The sequence below is a fragment of the Lactuca sativa genome, chromosome 9, assembly GCF_002870075.4.
Source record: "Lactuca sativa cultivar Salinas chromosome 9, Lsat_Salinas_v11, whole genome shotgun sequence".
Classification (NCBI taxonomy): domain Eukaryota; kingdom Viridiplantae; phylum Streptophyta; class Magnoliopsida; order Asterales; family Asteraceae; genus Lactuca; species Lactuca sativa.
Window position 1 is genome coordinate 44161433 of NC_056631.2, and position 17528 is coordinate 44178960.

At 34.3% G+C, this 17528-nt stretch overlaps 1 protein-coding gene and 1 long non-coding RNA gene across 2 annotated transcripts; both read left to right on the forward strand.

Moving 5' to 3' along the window:
* Window positions 1-4109: 4109 nt before the first annotated feature.
* LOC128128810 (uncharacterized) lies at window positions 4110-5540 on the forward strand. Its single transcript, XR_008226857.1, has 3 exons — window positions 4110-4248; window positions 4346-4415; window positions 5449-5540. It is a non-coding gene; the product is annotated as an uncharacterized LOC128128810 (long non-coding RNA).
* Window positions 5541-8205: 2665 nt separating this feature from the next.
* On the forward strand, window positions 8206-9140 carry LOC111898284 (non-specific lipid-transfer protein Lac s 1-like). Its single transcript, XM_023894204.3, has 2 exons — window positions 8206-8623; window positions 8943-9140. The coding sequence occupies exons 1-2, from the start codon at window positions 8280-8282 to the stop codon at window positions 8950-8952; spliced, it is 354 nt and encodes a 117-aa protein (XP_023749972.1). The 5' UTR covers window positions 8206-8279; the 3' UTR covers window positions 8953-9140.
* Window positions 9141-17528: the final 8388 nt, after the last annotated feature.

A 17528-nucleotide genomic window follows, 5' to 3' on the forward strand; every position in this document is an offset into this window, starting at 1 on the left:
AAGGACTATTTCATCTACACCTCCATACTCTGATACGCTGTGAAGGGTATTTTTGTCAGAGTTTATATGATTGGATGCACCAGTATCAAAAAGCCAGGACGGAGATCCTGGGGCCGACGTAGTAACATTAGCAATTGGAGTTGTTGATTTTGTAAGGTCAGTGATGACATTGTTCTTCCTTAGAAATCGAGCAAGTTTTTGACAGTCCTTAGTAAGGTGCCCTGGAATGTTACAATACTGACATAAGTGATTGTTTTTGTTGGTACGATGGCCATAGGAGTTATTATTTGACCATTGAGATTGGGGTGTTCCTTTTGACATGTGAGAGGGAAAAGGTCGGGTGTTGTTCCTGGAGAAAGAGTTGTTGTATGTGCGATTATTGGATCCCTGTTGACGGGAAGTGTAATTGGCAGTGACTGGAGTTGAGTCAAGGGTTGAAGGTATATCCTTGAGGGCTCTTTCATAATCTATGAGTTTGTCAAAGAGCTCGGGGTAGGACAGGGGGTTGTCTCGTACCTTGATAGCAGCAACAATGGTACTATATTCTTCACCAAGTTGTGAAAGAATGTGGACCATGAGGTCCTCTTCAGAGACAAGGCTTTGTGCTAGTGCTAAATCATCAGCAATGGCCCGCGTTTCTTGAAGGAATTCTAAGATGGATCAAGTTCCTTTAGGGTTCTTGGCAAGTTTGGACTTTAATGAGATAATTCTGGACCTTGAGGATGAGGCAAAGCTTGAGTGTAGCCGAGTCCATGCTTCTCAAGCTGTAGCTGCAGACGAGATGAGTGGTTGTATCGAGTCTGAACAGCTCCCCAACATAGCACTGAATAATATCATTTGATCTCTGCGATGCCATGGTAAGTAATCAGGATTTGTTATTTTTTTCCTTCCTTGTCAGTGATTGTTGTTGAAGGTTGAACAGAGGGGCCGATGATGTGGTTATCAAGTTCAAGACTGATAAAAGTGGATTCGACTTGTTTTCTCCATAAAGGGTAATTATTGGGTGTGAGTTTGATGGTTAGATGAGTAGCAGCGGTAATGTGAATGTTGTTTTTGGTGGCCATCGATGAACCCTAATTGATGGTTAAGGGTTTTATTTGAGAAGATAAGAAGAGGATCAAATCTCGTGAGAGCAGGGTAGCTCTGATACCATATAAACAGAGATATAGGCTTGAATTGATACTTTTTATGCACATACAAGGAGTGGCTTAAATAGCCAAAGAATACAAGAATAGGGGATAAACTAGGAAGGTTTACAGGGAAAATACAGCTGTAGATGGCTGAGTAATTACAGGGAAACATTCCAAATATATAAAAGATAATATACATATCTTATTCCTTAATAAACAATAAAATCACAAATTAAGCATAGAATTAAGTAAGTAATTACCTTGATGGCTAAAGGGTTTGTTGACCACTGCCTCAATAATTCCATCTCTGCAACATATAATTTACATGTAGTTCAAGTTGTAAAACAAAAAAGGGCATTTGAAGACGAATAAAAGGCAATGGAAAATATAAATAAAAAAGATATTGTGTTATGTTTCCCATTCATTCCCCCACACCCTCCCTCCCAGATTGTTCTTGTTTGGTTCGTCAGTTATCTGTTGTGAGTTTCAAGAAGAATAAAGTACAACAACTAAGAAGAGGACCGGATAAATTACAAATAAATTAGGATGACAGTTAATTAACTTAAGAAGGGAAGAGTTGTGATTTGTAATTGATGGCCGACTGCATGAGAGGGAAGCAGAAGTGAAAAAGACAACACCTAATCAGATGGAAAACGGAACTAATGAGATGGAAAATGGAACCTATAAGTAGAAAGAAAATGTACAAAACTATAAATAAAAAAAAAAACCCCTAAAATTCACATAATCAAACCCACCTTAATCATAATGGACAACTGTCAATTGTTGTTGATGACTGAAGATTAAGGTTCTGATGGTTGGTAATTGTTGATATAGGAAGACGGAGACCAATGAATCACTAACCAATCAACATCCGGACGAAAATTAACCGTCGGAAAAAGAGAATCGGTGGATTAATTCTGAGGTTATCTGTGCTTCTTGGCGGATTTAGGGGAGCCCAAATTAAAAAAGTGACGATACCCATGGAAGATTTAATCCGAATTTTTATTGCATAGAAACCCGTAGCATCCCAATTAGGTTTTTTGTGTAGAGGATTTAGTCGGAGTTTTTCTTGAAGAGAAGCGGGAGAAGGATAATAGCGTGTGATTCTAGATTTCCAAAGGGTAACGTGAATACGACATGACGGAAGGTAAGACGATGTTAATATCCATACTTCTTCTATTCAACGACCGACCATCTTCAACGTTTGAGATGAAAAGTATATGAGGACTTGAAGATGACAAAGGTATGTGATGAATTGATATATGACACTTGAAGGAGGCAGTGTGAATTGAATTTGATATATTGTGTCGTTCAGAAGGCCGACTACGTGGTGCCAAAAGAACCCTGTAAATTTGATTTTGGAGGAACCTGAAAATTAAGGCTTTTATATATAGCAATGATATATATATATATATATATATATATATATATATATATATATATATATATATATATATATATATATATATATATATATATATATATATATATGAAAAGTGAATATGTGGTTGTTATATACTTATATACCTAATATTAAGTATAGAACCATTTAAAACGACATAATTTTAACTGAAAAACTATTATTTTTTATTTAAACTCTTTTATTTAGAAAACGAGAAAATCTCAATTGAATTAAAAAACCAAATTATTTAATTATATAATCTTTTGCGAAGTAAAAATCTTTAGTTTGAGGAGTTGATCCGTACACAACAATTTTTCTCCATACACAACAATTAGTGCTTTAAAATATTGTATTGTACAACTATATAATGAATGAATTGTTGTGTATGTTAAAAAACTGTATATTCAATTTGAAAAACTGTCAAGATGTCTCAACTTAAATGGAGTAACAAATATAGTTTATTACCTTTTTGATTGCATCTATTAATGAATGGGATTATCTTATTTATTAGTTTTATTCATCATGTTTTCAGAAATAAGAAAATTAAATTAGCATTATGGAAACTGGTTTTACGAATGGGGTGTTCGTTTTTTTGTGTTAGGTTTCCAAACTACAACAAAAAGATATAGGCACTACAAGAAAACTGCTTATTAGTGACCATTTTTTAGTGACGACCTAAAATTTGGTTACTAACTTCATCGTTTAGTGACCATATATTAAGTCGTCACTAAATTTTGGTAATGCTACAAATTTAGTGACCAGTACCGTTATAGTCGTCACTCACCGGTCACTAATCTATAAAACTAAATTAAAATTATTTTTTAATATCATAACAAATATTAATGACTAAAAATAATGGTCACTCATATACAAACTTAATGACCAAAATTAATGGTCACAACATTGTAACATTAATGACCAAATATAGTGGTCACTAGAAAATTAAACAAAAATATTATATTTCATTTAAAATAATTACGTTTTGAGAGTTAAATTTAGTTGAATATTATTGCGTATTTTATTAGAAATGTATAACCAACAGGTCTATTTATCAATAAATTCAAAGATGAGGGTGTTTTATATAACTTTTCGAAAAGTTAACTTTGTGTTTCCCCTAAATCCATGTGCCCACGTTTAATTCTTTTACTAGGCTTACGTGCAGACATTCGATCGTCGATTTGAACCAATTTTCCAAATTCATCGCAAATTTCCCTCTCGGTCAGGAACGAATCAAGATGACATCGTAAAACCAACCACAACTGGCTTCATCATTTTCGGTGTTTCTCTCAGTCGGTCACGAAGAACCACCATTGATGATCTTACTCTCGCAATCTTTGTCCACTGATGAGTTTTGGCGCCCGCTTGCATTGATAAGTTGATCGGTGTCAGCATCCATTGTCAGGAAGACCTTTGTCTGCCTCCAACGTCAAGCCGACGACCGCGATCGACATCCATCGGCCTCCATCATTAAGCCGACGACCGCAATCTCAGGTAAGCTCTGTTTCTGTTTTTGTTTCAGATTTTATTGTAATACAATACTACTTTGTGTTATATTGATCTCCAAGCAATTATGACGACATAAATCTATGTATAATCATATAATAATGCTTTAGGTGTGTTTGATTTCAAGTCTAGCTGCATAAATATGCGTGTCTGATTTCAATTGTTGCCCGATGGATTCACTTTACTGGAAATTAGGCTCATGTTTCTCAAGAGGTCGGTGAATATATCCTAAACTCTTTGATTTGATAACATAAGTTTATGGAGGTGTATCTGAATGCAATGTGTTGGTTGTGCCTTCAACATTCTACAGGATATCAATGCATTGTGTTAGGATGAATCAACACATGCCAATGTTATATGTACAATTGTACACATATAAGGTGAGCACTTACTAATCATTCTCTTCTTTTTGAACAGTAAATTGATTAACTTAATCTCATTTTAAATTTTATTTATTCAAATTTGTCATTCACTTGACTATATTTGTAGTGTCATTGGTGTATGCCATCATGATTATAAGCCAGAAAAAATTGGTAAGCTTAAGATACTCACTTATTTACATTGATCTTGTTACTAATATATTAATATGTCAACATCATTTTTTCTTTTTCAAGTTAATTCACACTCTTATAAGCTAAAATTATGTGATTTGAGAGTGCTTTTTTTTACTTGCTGGCATGGAAAATATTTTTAGGGTCTAAGTGATTAAAAGTTGCCGTCATTATACCTTCTTGACAACATTGTGAAGAATATTGGGAAAGATTACAAATATTTTACTGGTAGACTACCTGAGGTTAGATCTTTAGTCACACTGTTTGCCTTTTTAACTATGTTTCTCTGATAGTTGAAGCTATCTTGCATGTCTTTTACATGAAAAAAATACTATAAAGGTTAGGATTATAAAGAAAAAGTAATTTGTTACTTACCTTTATTTTTGTATTTCTGTCATGTACGTTTGTGGTTATATGCATTTAAAACTTGTTATTTTTAAGCGTTTTTAGTGTCTTGTACATGAAAAAACATCATAAAGATTAGAAATAAATAAGAGCAACTTGTTATTTTCTTTCAATTTTGTATATCTCTTGCGTATCCTTGTGATTATATGCAAAATCTGCTTCTATACACATTCGAATATGTAAGTAGTTCTACTTTTAAGAGTTGATTGATTAAATTGTTTGATAGGCCAGGATATTGTGAAATGTGAATGTCATATGTGATGATGTATTTAATTTTCTTTTTGCCTGGTTCATACATTCTTGCAAGAGGATCTTCTAATGGTAAATGTGTTCAAGTAAGATGTTTTATCTTGTAGTATGGTTCGAACATTCCATTTTTTTTTTATAAATATCATTGTTGATTGATTTTTTTTATTATTATTAATGTTCTTGATTTGGCTCTTTTTGTAAATTTCAGTCAAATATTGGTGCCAAAAACATGCAATTGTTATGCATGATGCACACACGTGACTAAAATCTCTAGAAGAGAACCCATGGTTCGCGTTACAGGTATCAATATAAAAAACACTAAATTTTTTAGCTTTTTTATATTGATTAATCAATTGTGAGTTTCATTTGTCTTCTAAGTTCTATATTAAGTCAAAACTTTCTTCATAATGATTTAGTTATAAGGAATGAAGTATGTAAAGGGGTTAGTTCTAATTATGAATGTGAAATTCACTGGAGTAACAGATGGTGGCTTTTTTGGAGTAAGGGCTCTAAGGAAGATTTGACTGCTGTAAGTTTCTTTGACTGATAGATTTTTGTCAAGTAAAAAATAGTGAATTTTGTTAACTGAAATCTTATACATGTATTGCAGATTGAGATAACATTTTTGTTTAGGCGTCACTTGAAGGAATAATAGATTAATGTATTGCAATACTATTTCATCTATATTGCTGAAAGGATAATGAGAATGTAAAGACAATTATTGGAAAAAACTGGAAAATTTGCTAAAAAGTTGTATTAAGGTTTTATTGAGTGTGTGATGTATACCTGCATGATAATTTAGATAGTGCCAAGTGGAAAATAATTTTCCCCAAGCTTTTTCGTTTTTAGATATTATGGGTTTTTTTTAAAATTGAGTATAATTTTTGTTTATTTTTATAAATGAATCATAGTATATTTTTACCATTGACTAGCTACTTAAATGGGTTAAATACAAAAAATAGCAACCAAAATCAGTGACGACTTTTTATGGTCACTAAGTGGATAAACCAGTGACGACTTTGTATGGTAACTAATTGAATAACACAGTGACAACTTTGTATGGTCACTAATTGAATAACATGGTGATGACCTTTTATGATCACTAATCGTATAAACCAGTGACGACGTTGTATGGTCACTAATTGACTAACATAGTGACGACTTTTTAATGGTCACTAATGGGACAAAATAGTGACGACTTTATTTGATTAGTGACAACATTTAGTGGCGATACGGGTTGTTACTGATTTAGTGACCAAAATATTTTAGTCACTATTTAGTGACTACTTATATATTTTCGTCACTAAATCGGTTTTGTGACGGACCTATAGTGACGAAAAGTGACGACTGAAATTTTGGTCACTAAATGGTTTAGTGACGAGTCCTTCTATTGTTGGTGACCACTTTGTTTTGGTCACTAATTAGCATTTTTTTTGTAGTGAGGGCGTGTTCGGCACTGAGCGTTTTGGAGCGTTTGAGAGCTTCTAGCTTCTAACGTTTGACAAAACGCTCCATTTTAAACAGAAAGTCTCGTTTGACACTACAAGCTTCTAGCATTTAGTTTAATCAAAATGCTCCAAATCCAAATGTTACTTCATGTAGCTTTTAACAAAACGCTACAAGCTACAAGCTACCCGCTACCAGCTAGTTTTGCCGAACACGCCCATAATATTCGAGAGTATATCGGGGAAATTGATTTTATAGGAGTTGATTTGGTTTTAGATACAGAATGTTAATATTATTTTATTTGAGAACTTTTATCGAACTCTTGGAGTGAACTCCACCACAACCCATTATTTCTTTGTTGATGACATTATTTTCGATTTAAATCACCAAAATAAATACAACTCAATAAAACCATAATGAGTTAGACCCTATTTGCTACTTGATTCGAGATCAAAAAGGAAAATTTTTCATGAAATATGCACCAAAAAACAATCATGTTTTTCACTTAATTGCTGCAGAAATTTTTTCATGAATTATCCACTGTGAAGTTAAAACTGAAACACCATTCAATTAATCTCTACCCACCTCAATCAATCACCAAAAAAACGCAGCCAAGAACTCCATAAAACTTCGATCAAATATTCCCCCCTTCCAGCTCTAATACAACTTGTTGTGCATTTGTATAAGCATAGCCAATAATTATGATGAAATTGTGGAAGAAATTAAAAAATAAAAGATCAAGGAAAATAGTTTCTTGAATTTGTATGGGTTTATGCGTAAAGATAAGAGAGGAACTAGAATTGCAAATTAAAACCTGTTGAACGTAGTCATAGATCAATGCAATGATCTTTCAATGCCGGAGTAGCCAACTTGCGAGGTTTTGCTTCTTAGATTGGAGATCTTGAGTTTTAATTCAGACGTTTGAGTTTTAATTCAGACGTTAAGGATTTCGTACTAACTTCTACCTTATAATCCCGCCGTTCAAAAAAAATGCAATGATCTTTAAATGGGTTATACACATTTTCCCCATATTTCCAGGAAAGGTCGCTGGAAATATGCATGTATGAATGTCTACTTTAGCACATTATCTAAATAGGTTACACTCATTTTCTCCATATTTACAATAACGGTCCCTAGAAATATGTATGTATGTATACTTTAGCCCTAGAGTTTTAGTTTTAAGCCACATATTCCTACACCAACATTTGAAAACTTTAAAAACCAACATTTATTAACCCTTTATAAAGCCAGAAAATAACTTTAAAAACCTTTTAAACCAATTTGAAAAACTTTGTTTCCAAATATTAACCCTATATATCTTTAAATTATGTTAGCTATATCTCAAAAATTTAAATGAACTAAAAGTCATTCGTATTTCATTCCTCTTATAAAAATAAAACATTTATTTAACATGCAATATACTATCAAAAATTTACGGCCTTTATGAAACCATACGCACATCCACATGCATAGAAATCTCTATAAATATGTGGTACCCTCCATAACTTTTTCTTGCATCAAAACCATATACATAAAAACAAAACCCCATCTTGTATTACGCTTCTATTTAATTTGATATAGTACATTTGAGCTATGGCAGTGACAATAATTAAGATCTTATGTGTTGTAGTGGCTTGCATGGTGGTGTCGGCACCTTATGCAGAGGCTGCTATCACCTGCGGTCAGGTGGTGAGCAAGATGTTGCCATGCCTAGCCTACCTGAGGACCGGTGGTGCAGTGCCAGCACCATGTTGCAGTGGTCTTAAGAGTCTGAAGGCTGCCACTCAAGCAACCCCCGATCGCAAGACTGCCTGTGGTTGCCTGAAAACTGCTTCAGCAGCGTATGCAGGTATCAATCCTAGCAACGCTGTTGGCCTTCCAGCAAAGTGTGGTGTTAATCTTCCTTTTAAGTTCAGCCCCAACATCGATTGCTCCAAGTATGTCGTCCTATTTATAGTTTTTTTTATATTTTATCTTCTAAACGTAATGTTTTTAGGCATCATCGTTCCGTCTCAAAATAGATATAATATTAATTTGCTGCCAAACTAGATAAAGTGTCGACTAGACACATCAACCTAACATATTGCCTTTTTTTTTCGAAAATCGTAGTATTTTTCATTTGATATCGTCCCAAAAACATTAGTTTCTGTTTTCTTTTGTTAGGAAAGAAATCAGGTTTACATTTTCCTTTGTTAATAATCGTGGTAGATATTTAAATCGATGTTGATATTTATTTTTTGTGATTGGTTGTTGCAGGGTACACTAAGATTCATCCAGAGACATGTGAAGCGGGATTTAAAAACATATACCGTAAACTGATTATTAAAATAAATATGGAAAACCCTGTTTTCCCTTGTATTGTCTTTTCCTATTTGTAGTGTTCTTGTTATGCTATAAGTTTTGTTGTTGCCCTCCATTGATGTTAATCAATATATTTCTATTAAATTGCTGTTATGTGTGTATTTCTACAAGCGCTTGTGACACAAAAGAGACGACACGGTAACAATCCACTCGCAGAACTTAAATATATGATTTACAAACCAAAATTCACTCTCACTATCACTTCACCGGCCACATCTTCTACCTAGATTTTACTCTTCCTTCTAAACCACTACCACATATTTAACTATATTTTATTTATTTTATACACAAATTAAACTTGTATCTAAATAATAACTTATTTTATTTTTAATTATTCTAATTATATAATGAACATGTATAGGTTAGGACTGTAAAAAATATCAAGGTCATTAATTAAGCCATATGTGTAATATTTTTACGTTCATCTAATTAATCACTGAGTTTCATTTTTTATGCATCTATAGTATTAATAATAAATATATATTACTAAGATAATAATAAACAAATAATATAATTATAGTATATATACTAATTTTTTGAATATAATTAAAATTAATGAGCAAATAAACTAATTCAAGTTATTGATAAACAAATCATAGTAACTTTTTGAACAAAAACTTCATATGTATAATTGTTCTTCATTTTATCATGAAGAACAACATTTCATAAGTATTAGGTGTGAAACCCGTGAATTACACGGGTTTATTAAAAGCAAAAGTTTAATTTAAAGTTATAAGAATTATATATTTTTTTTAAAGTAATAGTTTTACATAAATATAAAAGATATAATAAATAAAATAAGTAATTTAATATATAATATAGAAGATTTGAAAGATTATAGAATATTTACTATGAAATTAAATAGAATGACCTACCTTGCATTACCTTACATATATAAATCTTACTAAAATATGGATTTTAAATTTATGAAAATGAAAAATATAAGAAAATGACAAGTGGAAAAAAGTAATTCAAAAAACTCTTAAAAATTACATGTATCAAATTCAATGACAACATCATATTTGGTGAAATTATTTTCATTTATTAGGAAGGATAATTCAAGTTATTCATCATGCCCATATTTTTATTGTTTAAAAATCAAGTGTGATTTTAATCATCCATTCATAGAAATTTAGTATCTATTTTAGAATTATTTCCATAGTTGATAAAGATAAAAGCAAATAATTTTGACATTATATAGACAGTTTCGTCTATTTTCCTTATTTCTAAAGCTACAACTGAGTGATCATTTTCTAACAATAATCTTTGGTAAAACAAGCCTTCCTGTATAATGGTAGACGACTTCTTCAATGGTGACTCATTAAATTTGTATTTTGAAAGGAAAATTATTGAAACTATTAATTAAGAGACAATTGTCGACGTAAAAGATCGGCAAGTTCTACTTTGATGATTAATGAGGAATATTTCATATTAACTGTCTTGTTTAGACCTTAATTTTATGCTTCACAATTTTTAATCAAATTAAACTTATTTAGATTTTTTGGTTTTAAAGCTTTGGTTTCTGCCGTCTACTTATAATGTCCGTGTTCACCCATTGAATCCACACACTGTACAAGAATTCATATAGGCGTGAGAGATTTATTGATACTAAAAAAAATTCCTTCAAAAGTACATAAGGGTATATACAAATAAATTCTATTTTTGTTAAAATTTGCAAAAAATTTGAAACGTCAAAATATGCCTAAAATATCTGAAAAGTATTTATAACCGTAGAAAGGCTATTTGGAAACATCCTTGAAAGTTTGATAGAATAAGATTCCAAAATTTTAGAATAGAGGAAATGTAACGTCTCTTGGGCAATTTATTAATCATTTCATTTGTAAAACGAGCTAATTTTTCCAAGAAAACATTTTATTGTTCAACATAAGCTCCACGGTACGCCATATACCACACAGTGTGGTATTTGACGTGTCACCGTACTGTACGACAAACATGATATCGACCCCCAAAGGAAAACTACGGTAAGCAAACTGCAAGAGACATTTTCACCGCATGAGAAAAACATGTCAACAAAAGGGTAATCAACAAAATTCAAATAAGATATAGATAACTAGTTTATAGTGTTTGTAATTTTCTTCAAGTGTTGTAACTAAAGATCCGTTGATTTAGGATATGTTTTGTAAAGTTATCTATATAATGAATATACTCCTACGAGAGATTGCATCCCCAAATATTACTGTTTTCTTCTTGGTATCAGAGCCTCTCACCCTAGGGTTTCTGAAATTCTTTTCTTTCTTTCGACCCTTCCTTCATCTTCTCCTAGATCAAGCATCAACATGGCTTCCTCTTCTACATCCAATTTCATTAATTCTTCTAAAATTGCCATGGTTGTAACCTGCAAACTCACCAGAACCAATTTCCTGCTCTGGAAAGCACAGGTTGTCCCGATTCTGAAGGGTGTGAAATTATTTGGTTACCTTGATGGAACCATGAAGACTCCAGCAGCCAAAATCACTGTCGGCACAGGAGAAGCAGCGAAAACTGAAGATAACCCAGCACATGATTCATGGATCTCTCAAGATCAAGCCATCATAGGAGGTTTATTATCTTCCATGACTGAAGACGTTTTGTCCCAACTCACCAGGTACACAGACACTTCGGAGCGATTGTGGACCTCACTTCATACTATGTTTTCAGCGCAACATAGAGGTAACTCTATTCAGATTCGAACCCAACTGGCTAACACAAAAAAGGGTGATCTGAGCGCTGCGGGATATGATCAGAAAATGACAGGATTGGCGGATACCATGGCCAATATTGGCCATCCCATGACCGATGAGGAAGTTATCGGTTATATTTTAGCCGGTTTAGGGCCAGGTCATGGAGACCTTTTCACCACCATCACAATCCTAAGCAACAATCAGGAGGTAAAGCTATCGGAATTCTACTCATATCTTATTACACATGAACCCCAGTCAGCTGCAATGAATGGACCTGTTGATTTTTCGTCCTCTGCTAACTCTACTACAAAACAAGAATCTACCAACAGTGCCCTCAACAACAATAATTCTCGTAAAAACCAGAACAGCAATGGATCCAGTAGCAACAATTATCGAAACAATTATTGAAATGGTGGATATAGAGGGCGAGGAAAAGCACGTGGCAGATTCGGTGGTGGAGACACACGCTGCCAGGTATGTGGGATACCTGGACATACAGCTTTGAGCTGTAGAAACCGGTTCAATCATGCATATCAATCGGAGGAATATCAAGGTGGAAATAGTGCCACGTTAGGATCCTACAACACCGACCCAAACTGGTACCTTGACACGGGAGCAACTGATCACCTTACAAGTGACCTTAATCGCCTGTCGATACCCGAACGTTACCATGGAAAAGACCAAATCCTAGTAGCCAATGGAGCAGGTTTGCATATTTCTCATATTGCACATTCTAAAATTCACAGTCTAGGTAGACCTCTTGTTCTGAAAAACATCCTGCATGCTCCACATATCAATAAACATCTTCTTTCAGCTAATAGACTCGTTACTGATAATCATGTGTTTATTGAACTTTATCCTAATGTTTTCTTTGTTAAGGACATACGCACGAAGAAAACACTTCTAATCGGTAAAAGCAAACGAGGTCTCTTCCCGGTGCCAATCCATCATACTACGCATTATGTTGGGTCAAGTACCAAAGTTTGATCATCTCAGTGGCATCAACGTCTTGGTCATCCTACTTCAGTAGTCTTCAAGTCAATTTTGCAGTCAAATAACTTAAAATTTTCATTTAATCGTGAGTCAATATGTGATGCGTGTCAACGTGCAAAGAGTCATCAACTTTCTTTTAATAATTTTGTTCATGTCACTTCATTCCCACTTGAGTTGGTTCACACGGATGTTTGGGGACCAGCTCAAGTGTCTAGTGGTGGTTTTCTTTATTATGTCAGTTTTCTGGATGATTTTAGTCGATATACATGGATTTATTGCATTAAACAAAAATATGATGTTGAACAGGTCTTTTATAATTTCCAAAATCATGTTGAACGCCTCCTAAATACAAAAATTCATGCTATCCAATCCGATTGGGGAGGCGAATACCACAAACTTCATAAATATTTTCAGCAATGTGGTATATCTCACCTTGTGTCATGTTCGCATACATCACAACAAAATGGCATGGCAGAACGAAAACATCGCCATATTGTTGAAACAGGATTGTCGCTTTTAGCTCACTCCTCTCTTCCCTTAAGATATTAGGATGAAGCATTTTTAACCGCTTGCTATCTAATTAATCGTATGCCCAGTCGTACCATTCAAAACTCCACTCCTGTCAAACGCCTTCTTAACATCACACCTGCATACACGTTTCTTCGAACGTTTGGGTGTGCATGTTGGCCGAGTCTTAGAAAATATAAAACTTATAAACTTTCATTTAGATCCATATTGTGTGTTTTCTTGGGGTACAGTTCTATACACAAAGGGTACAAGTGTCTAGACAAACATATAGGTAGGATTTATATTTCTCGAGATGTGGTTTTTGATGAATCTCGTTTCCCATTTGCTTCATCAGATTCCTCTCTACCATCCTCCACATCTCAGGGTGTTTCATTTCCTCAAACTGAACCTGCCATTGTGAATGACCGTTTGAGTAAATATGATTTACCATTATTGCTACCTAACTCTACTACTGCAGCTACAGCTCCCACTGTATACAATTCAACATCATCAACGGCTACCAACACTTGCTCAATACCGATGCCAAGGGTCTCACCATCAACTTCGATGCCCTCTAATGAACCGTGTGCTCCAAAATCTATCAACACACAAGGCACATTTGTTGTTGATATCTCCAGCCCTACTGTTGCTGATCCTTCCAGCCCTGCTGTCTCACCACCTTCATCCTCAGCTCAGGTCAGCCCACCCGGCTCTCCTGCTTCGACTAGCCCACCAGCACCTCCGATCGGTGTCACAACTCGACGACAATTAGGAAAAACCTTTCCTAAACAATTTACTGATGGCACCATCCTATATAATCCGAATCAACGTGCGTTTTTTGCTGAACCCACTTCATCTCAGCAAGCTATGGCTGAACCAAAGTGGCATCGTGCCATGGAAACCGAGTTTACAACCCTCCAAACAAATAATACATGGGACTTGGTTCCCAGACCACCTAGCGTGAACATAGTCGGTTGTAAATGGATTTTCAAGACAAAGCTAAATCCGGATGGCTCGCTTGATAAACATAAAGCACACTTGGTAGCTCGTGGGTTTACTCAACAGTTTGGGGTAGACTATCAGGACACCTTTAGTCTAGTGGTGAAACCAGCAACGGTACGTCTTGTGCTCTCTCTAACGGTCTCTAAAAACTGGCACTTATGCCAGATTGATGTTAACAATGCATTTTTGCATGGATTTTTAAATGAAGATGTGTATATGAAGCAACCTCCTGGATTTGAAGACTTCAAACATCCTCATCATGTTTGTCAGCTTCGAAAAGCAATCTATGGCCTCAAACAGTCTCCCCACGCTTGGTTCTCTAGACTAAGTGACAAACTGCATCATCCAGGCTTCACTTCCTCTAAGGCTAATACTTCTCTTTTCTTGTTCCATCATGGGCATCATATCATCTATATGTTAGTCTATGTAGATGATATAGTTATCGCTGGGTCCTCTAAAGAAATTGTCGATCATCTAGTGCGCAAGTTGTCCTTGTTTTTTCTTATCAAGGACCTTGGTCGTCTCAATCACTTCTTAGGGATTGAAGTCACTCACAATTCAGGGGGAATCACATTAATTCAACACAAGTATTCTTTAGATCTCATTCATCAAGCTCACATGGAGAATTGTAAGAGTGTATCAATCCCTATGTCAGTCACATATAAAATTTCAAAAGACTATGGTAAACCACTGAGTGATGAGGATGCTTTCAAGTATAGAAGTATGGTCGGAGGATTACAATATCTTACCTTAACAAGACCAGACATATCCTTTGCAGTAAACAAGGTTTGCCAATATCTCTCTAAACCTACTGATATGCACTGGGAGGCAGTTAAACGAATACTTAGGTACATTAAAGGCACGGAAAATACAGGACTTAATATTAGAAAAACCTCCTCTACACTACTACGTGTTTTTACAGATGTAGATTGGGCTGGTTGTCTTGACTATCGCAGATCTACTGGGGGTTTTGCTATGTTTTTAGGTCCGAATTTAATCTCTTGGAGTTCCCGCAAACAACCTACTGTATCGCGTTCAAGTATAGAAGCAGAATACAAAGCTTTGGCTAATGGTACAGCTGAAGTCATTTGAATACAATCATTGCTCAGGGAACTTGGAGTTCAGCAGCCAAGGCCACCTGTTTTGTGGTGCGAAAATTTAGGTGCCACCTACCTTACTGCAAAACCCAGTGTTTCATGCTAGAACAAAACATTGAAGTTGATTTTCATTTCGTTAGAGAGAAAGTGGCTATGGGTTCTTTTGACGTGCGATTTATCTCTTCAAATGATCAAATAGCTGATGGGTTTACTAAACCAATTACTCAACTCATGTTGAATTGTATGAAGCATAATTTGAACCTAGTATCGGTTAAGATTGAGCGGGAGTGTCAACAGAAGGGTCATCAACAAAATTCAAATAAGATATAGATAACTATTTTATAGTATTTGTAATTATCTTCAAGTGTTCTAACTAAAGATCCGTTGATTTAGGATCTGTTTTGTAAAGTTATCTATAATGAATATACTCCTACGGGAGATTGCATCCCCAAATATTACTGTTTTCTTCTAAACAAACATACCCCTCAAAGCTAGTACTTTATGCATAAAAAAATATATTGTGGTGGATGTAGTAAGATATGATATGACATCCACCAGTTTTTTGAGGTGAAAACAAATGATGTAACAATCTAAAAGTATGGTAATATATGTTATGACATCCATCGATCTTAAAAACAAAAGAAATTGGCAGATAGACTTTTTTTAAATTGAGAATTACTTAAGATAGAAATGTAAAATATCAGTTTTGATTCCAAAAACTCACGACTAAAACATCTTTTTTCAAAACTTGATAATTTGACAGTTATATATTCTATTGTGTCTTCTTATTATCTACACTACTTAAGTCTTTTTTTATATTTATATCCCTCATTTTAATTATTTTTTCTTCTCTATTCATTTTTACCGTACTAGTTTACTACAATAATTTTTTTAGGTTATAAACACCTTTAATAATAAAACAGAAAAAAAACAACACAAAACTGTAAGTCCAAAGCTTAGTGAGTTCCCTCAAAGTACTGTTAGCCTAATAAGATTTTGGACTTTATCTTGTATTGGGTTTTATGATTGGCCTTTTAGTTAGGAAACCTTAATTAGCTAGTCTATATATTATGTCTTTCCCTTTCATTGTATTTATACTTCTATTTGATAATAATATGAAACCCTAGCCATTCTATATTTTGTTAGTTTTCATGGTATCGAAGCTCAGTTGATCATTTGTACTTTTGTTTTGGGGGCGAGTTGTAGCAGGCAAGACACTATTCATGTACTATTCATCGACACTGTTCACGTTACTGTTCATGTTACATTTCACCGAAATTTTAGGTATAGTTTCTTGCTTGTTTTTGTATTAGGTTTGATTTGATTTGTTCGTTTCGTCGGTTTCGAGGGTTTTGTTTCGTCTGTTGGTTTTGTTGATTTCGAGATCTTGATTATTTTTTATGCTACTCGTATTTACTGTTTGACTGATATTGAAATATGGCCTTAAGAGATGATTCTCTTCAATCCATTACTATTCAGCTCGATGGAAAAAACTTTGCCTATTAGAGTTATGTTATGAAAAATTCCTTGCTAGGCAAGACTATGTGGGGGATTGTTACAGGTGACAAGAAGAAACCAACAAACGAGAAGGCTAATAATTATGCAACCTTATTGGATTCATGGGAGACTGATAACTCTAAGATCATTACTTGGATTAATAATTCTTTTATCCAGTCTATTGGTACTCAATTGGCAAAGTATGACACATCAAAGGAGGTTTGGGATCACTTGGCTAGGCTGTATACTCAGTCTAACTTTGCAAAGCAGTATCAATTAGAGTTTGATATTCGAGCCCTCCAATAGAACCATCTCAGTGTTCAAGAATTTTATGCAGCTATGTCGGCTTTGTGGGATCAATTATCTCTTACAGAACCTGATGTGTTGAAGGCTTTTAAGCCTTATATTGATAGAAGGGGAGAGCAACGTTTGGTTCAGTTCTTGATGGCATTACATTCAGATTTTGAAGGCTTGCACAGATCAATATTGCATCGTACACCTCTTCCCACTATTGATTCGGTTGTTCACGAGTTGATTGATGAAGAAACTCATATCAAGTCCCATGATGACAAAGGTCTCAAGACAGCCACGCCTATTATCTTTGTTGTTTTATAACGACCTCAGTCTTCAAACCAGAATTGTCATAAAGTTGCATTTGATGACTGTGCTTTCTATAAGAAGAAGAATTATTGGAAGGAAAATTG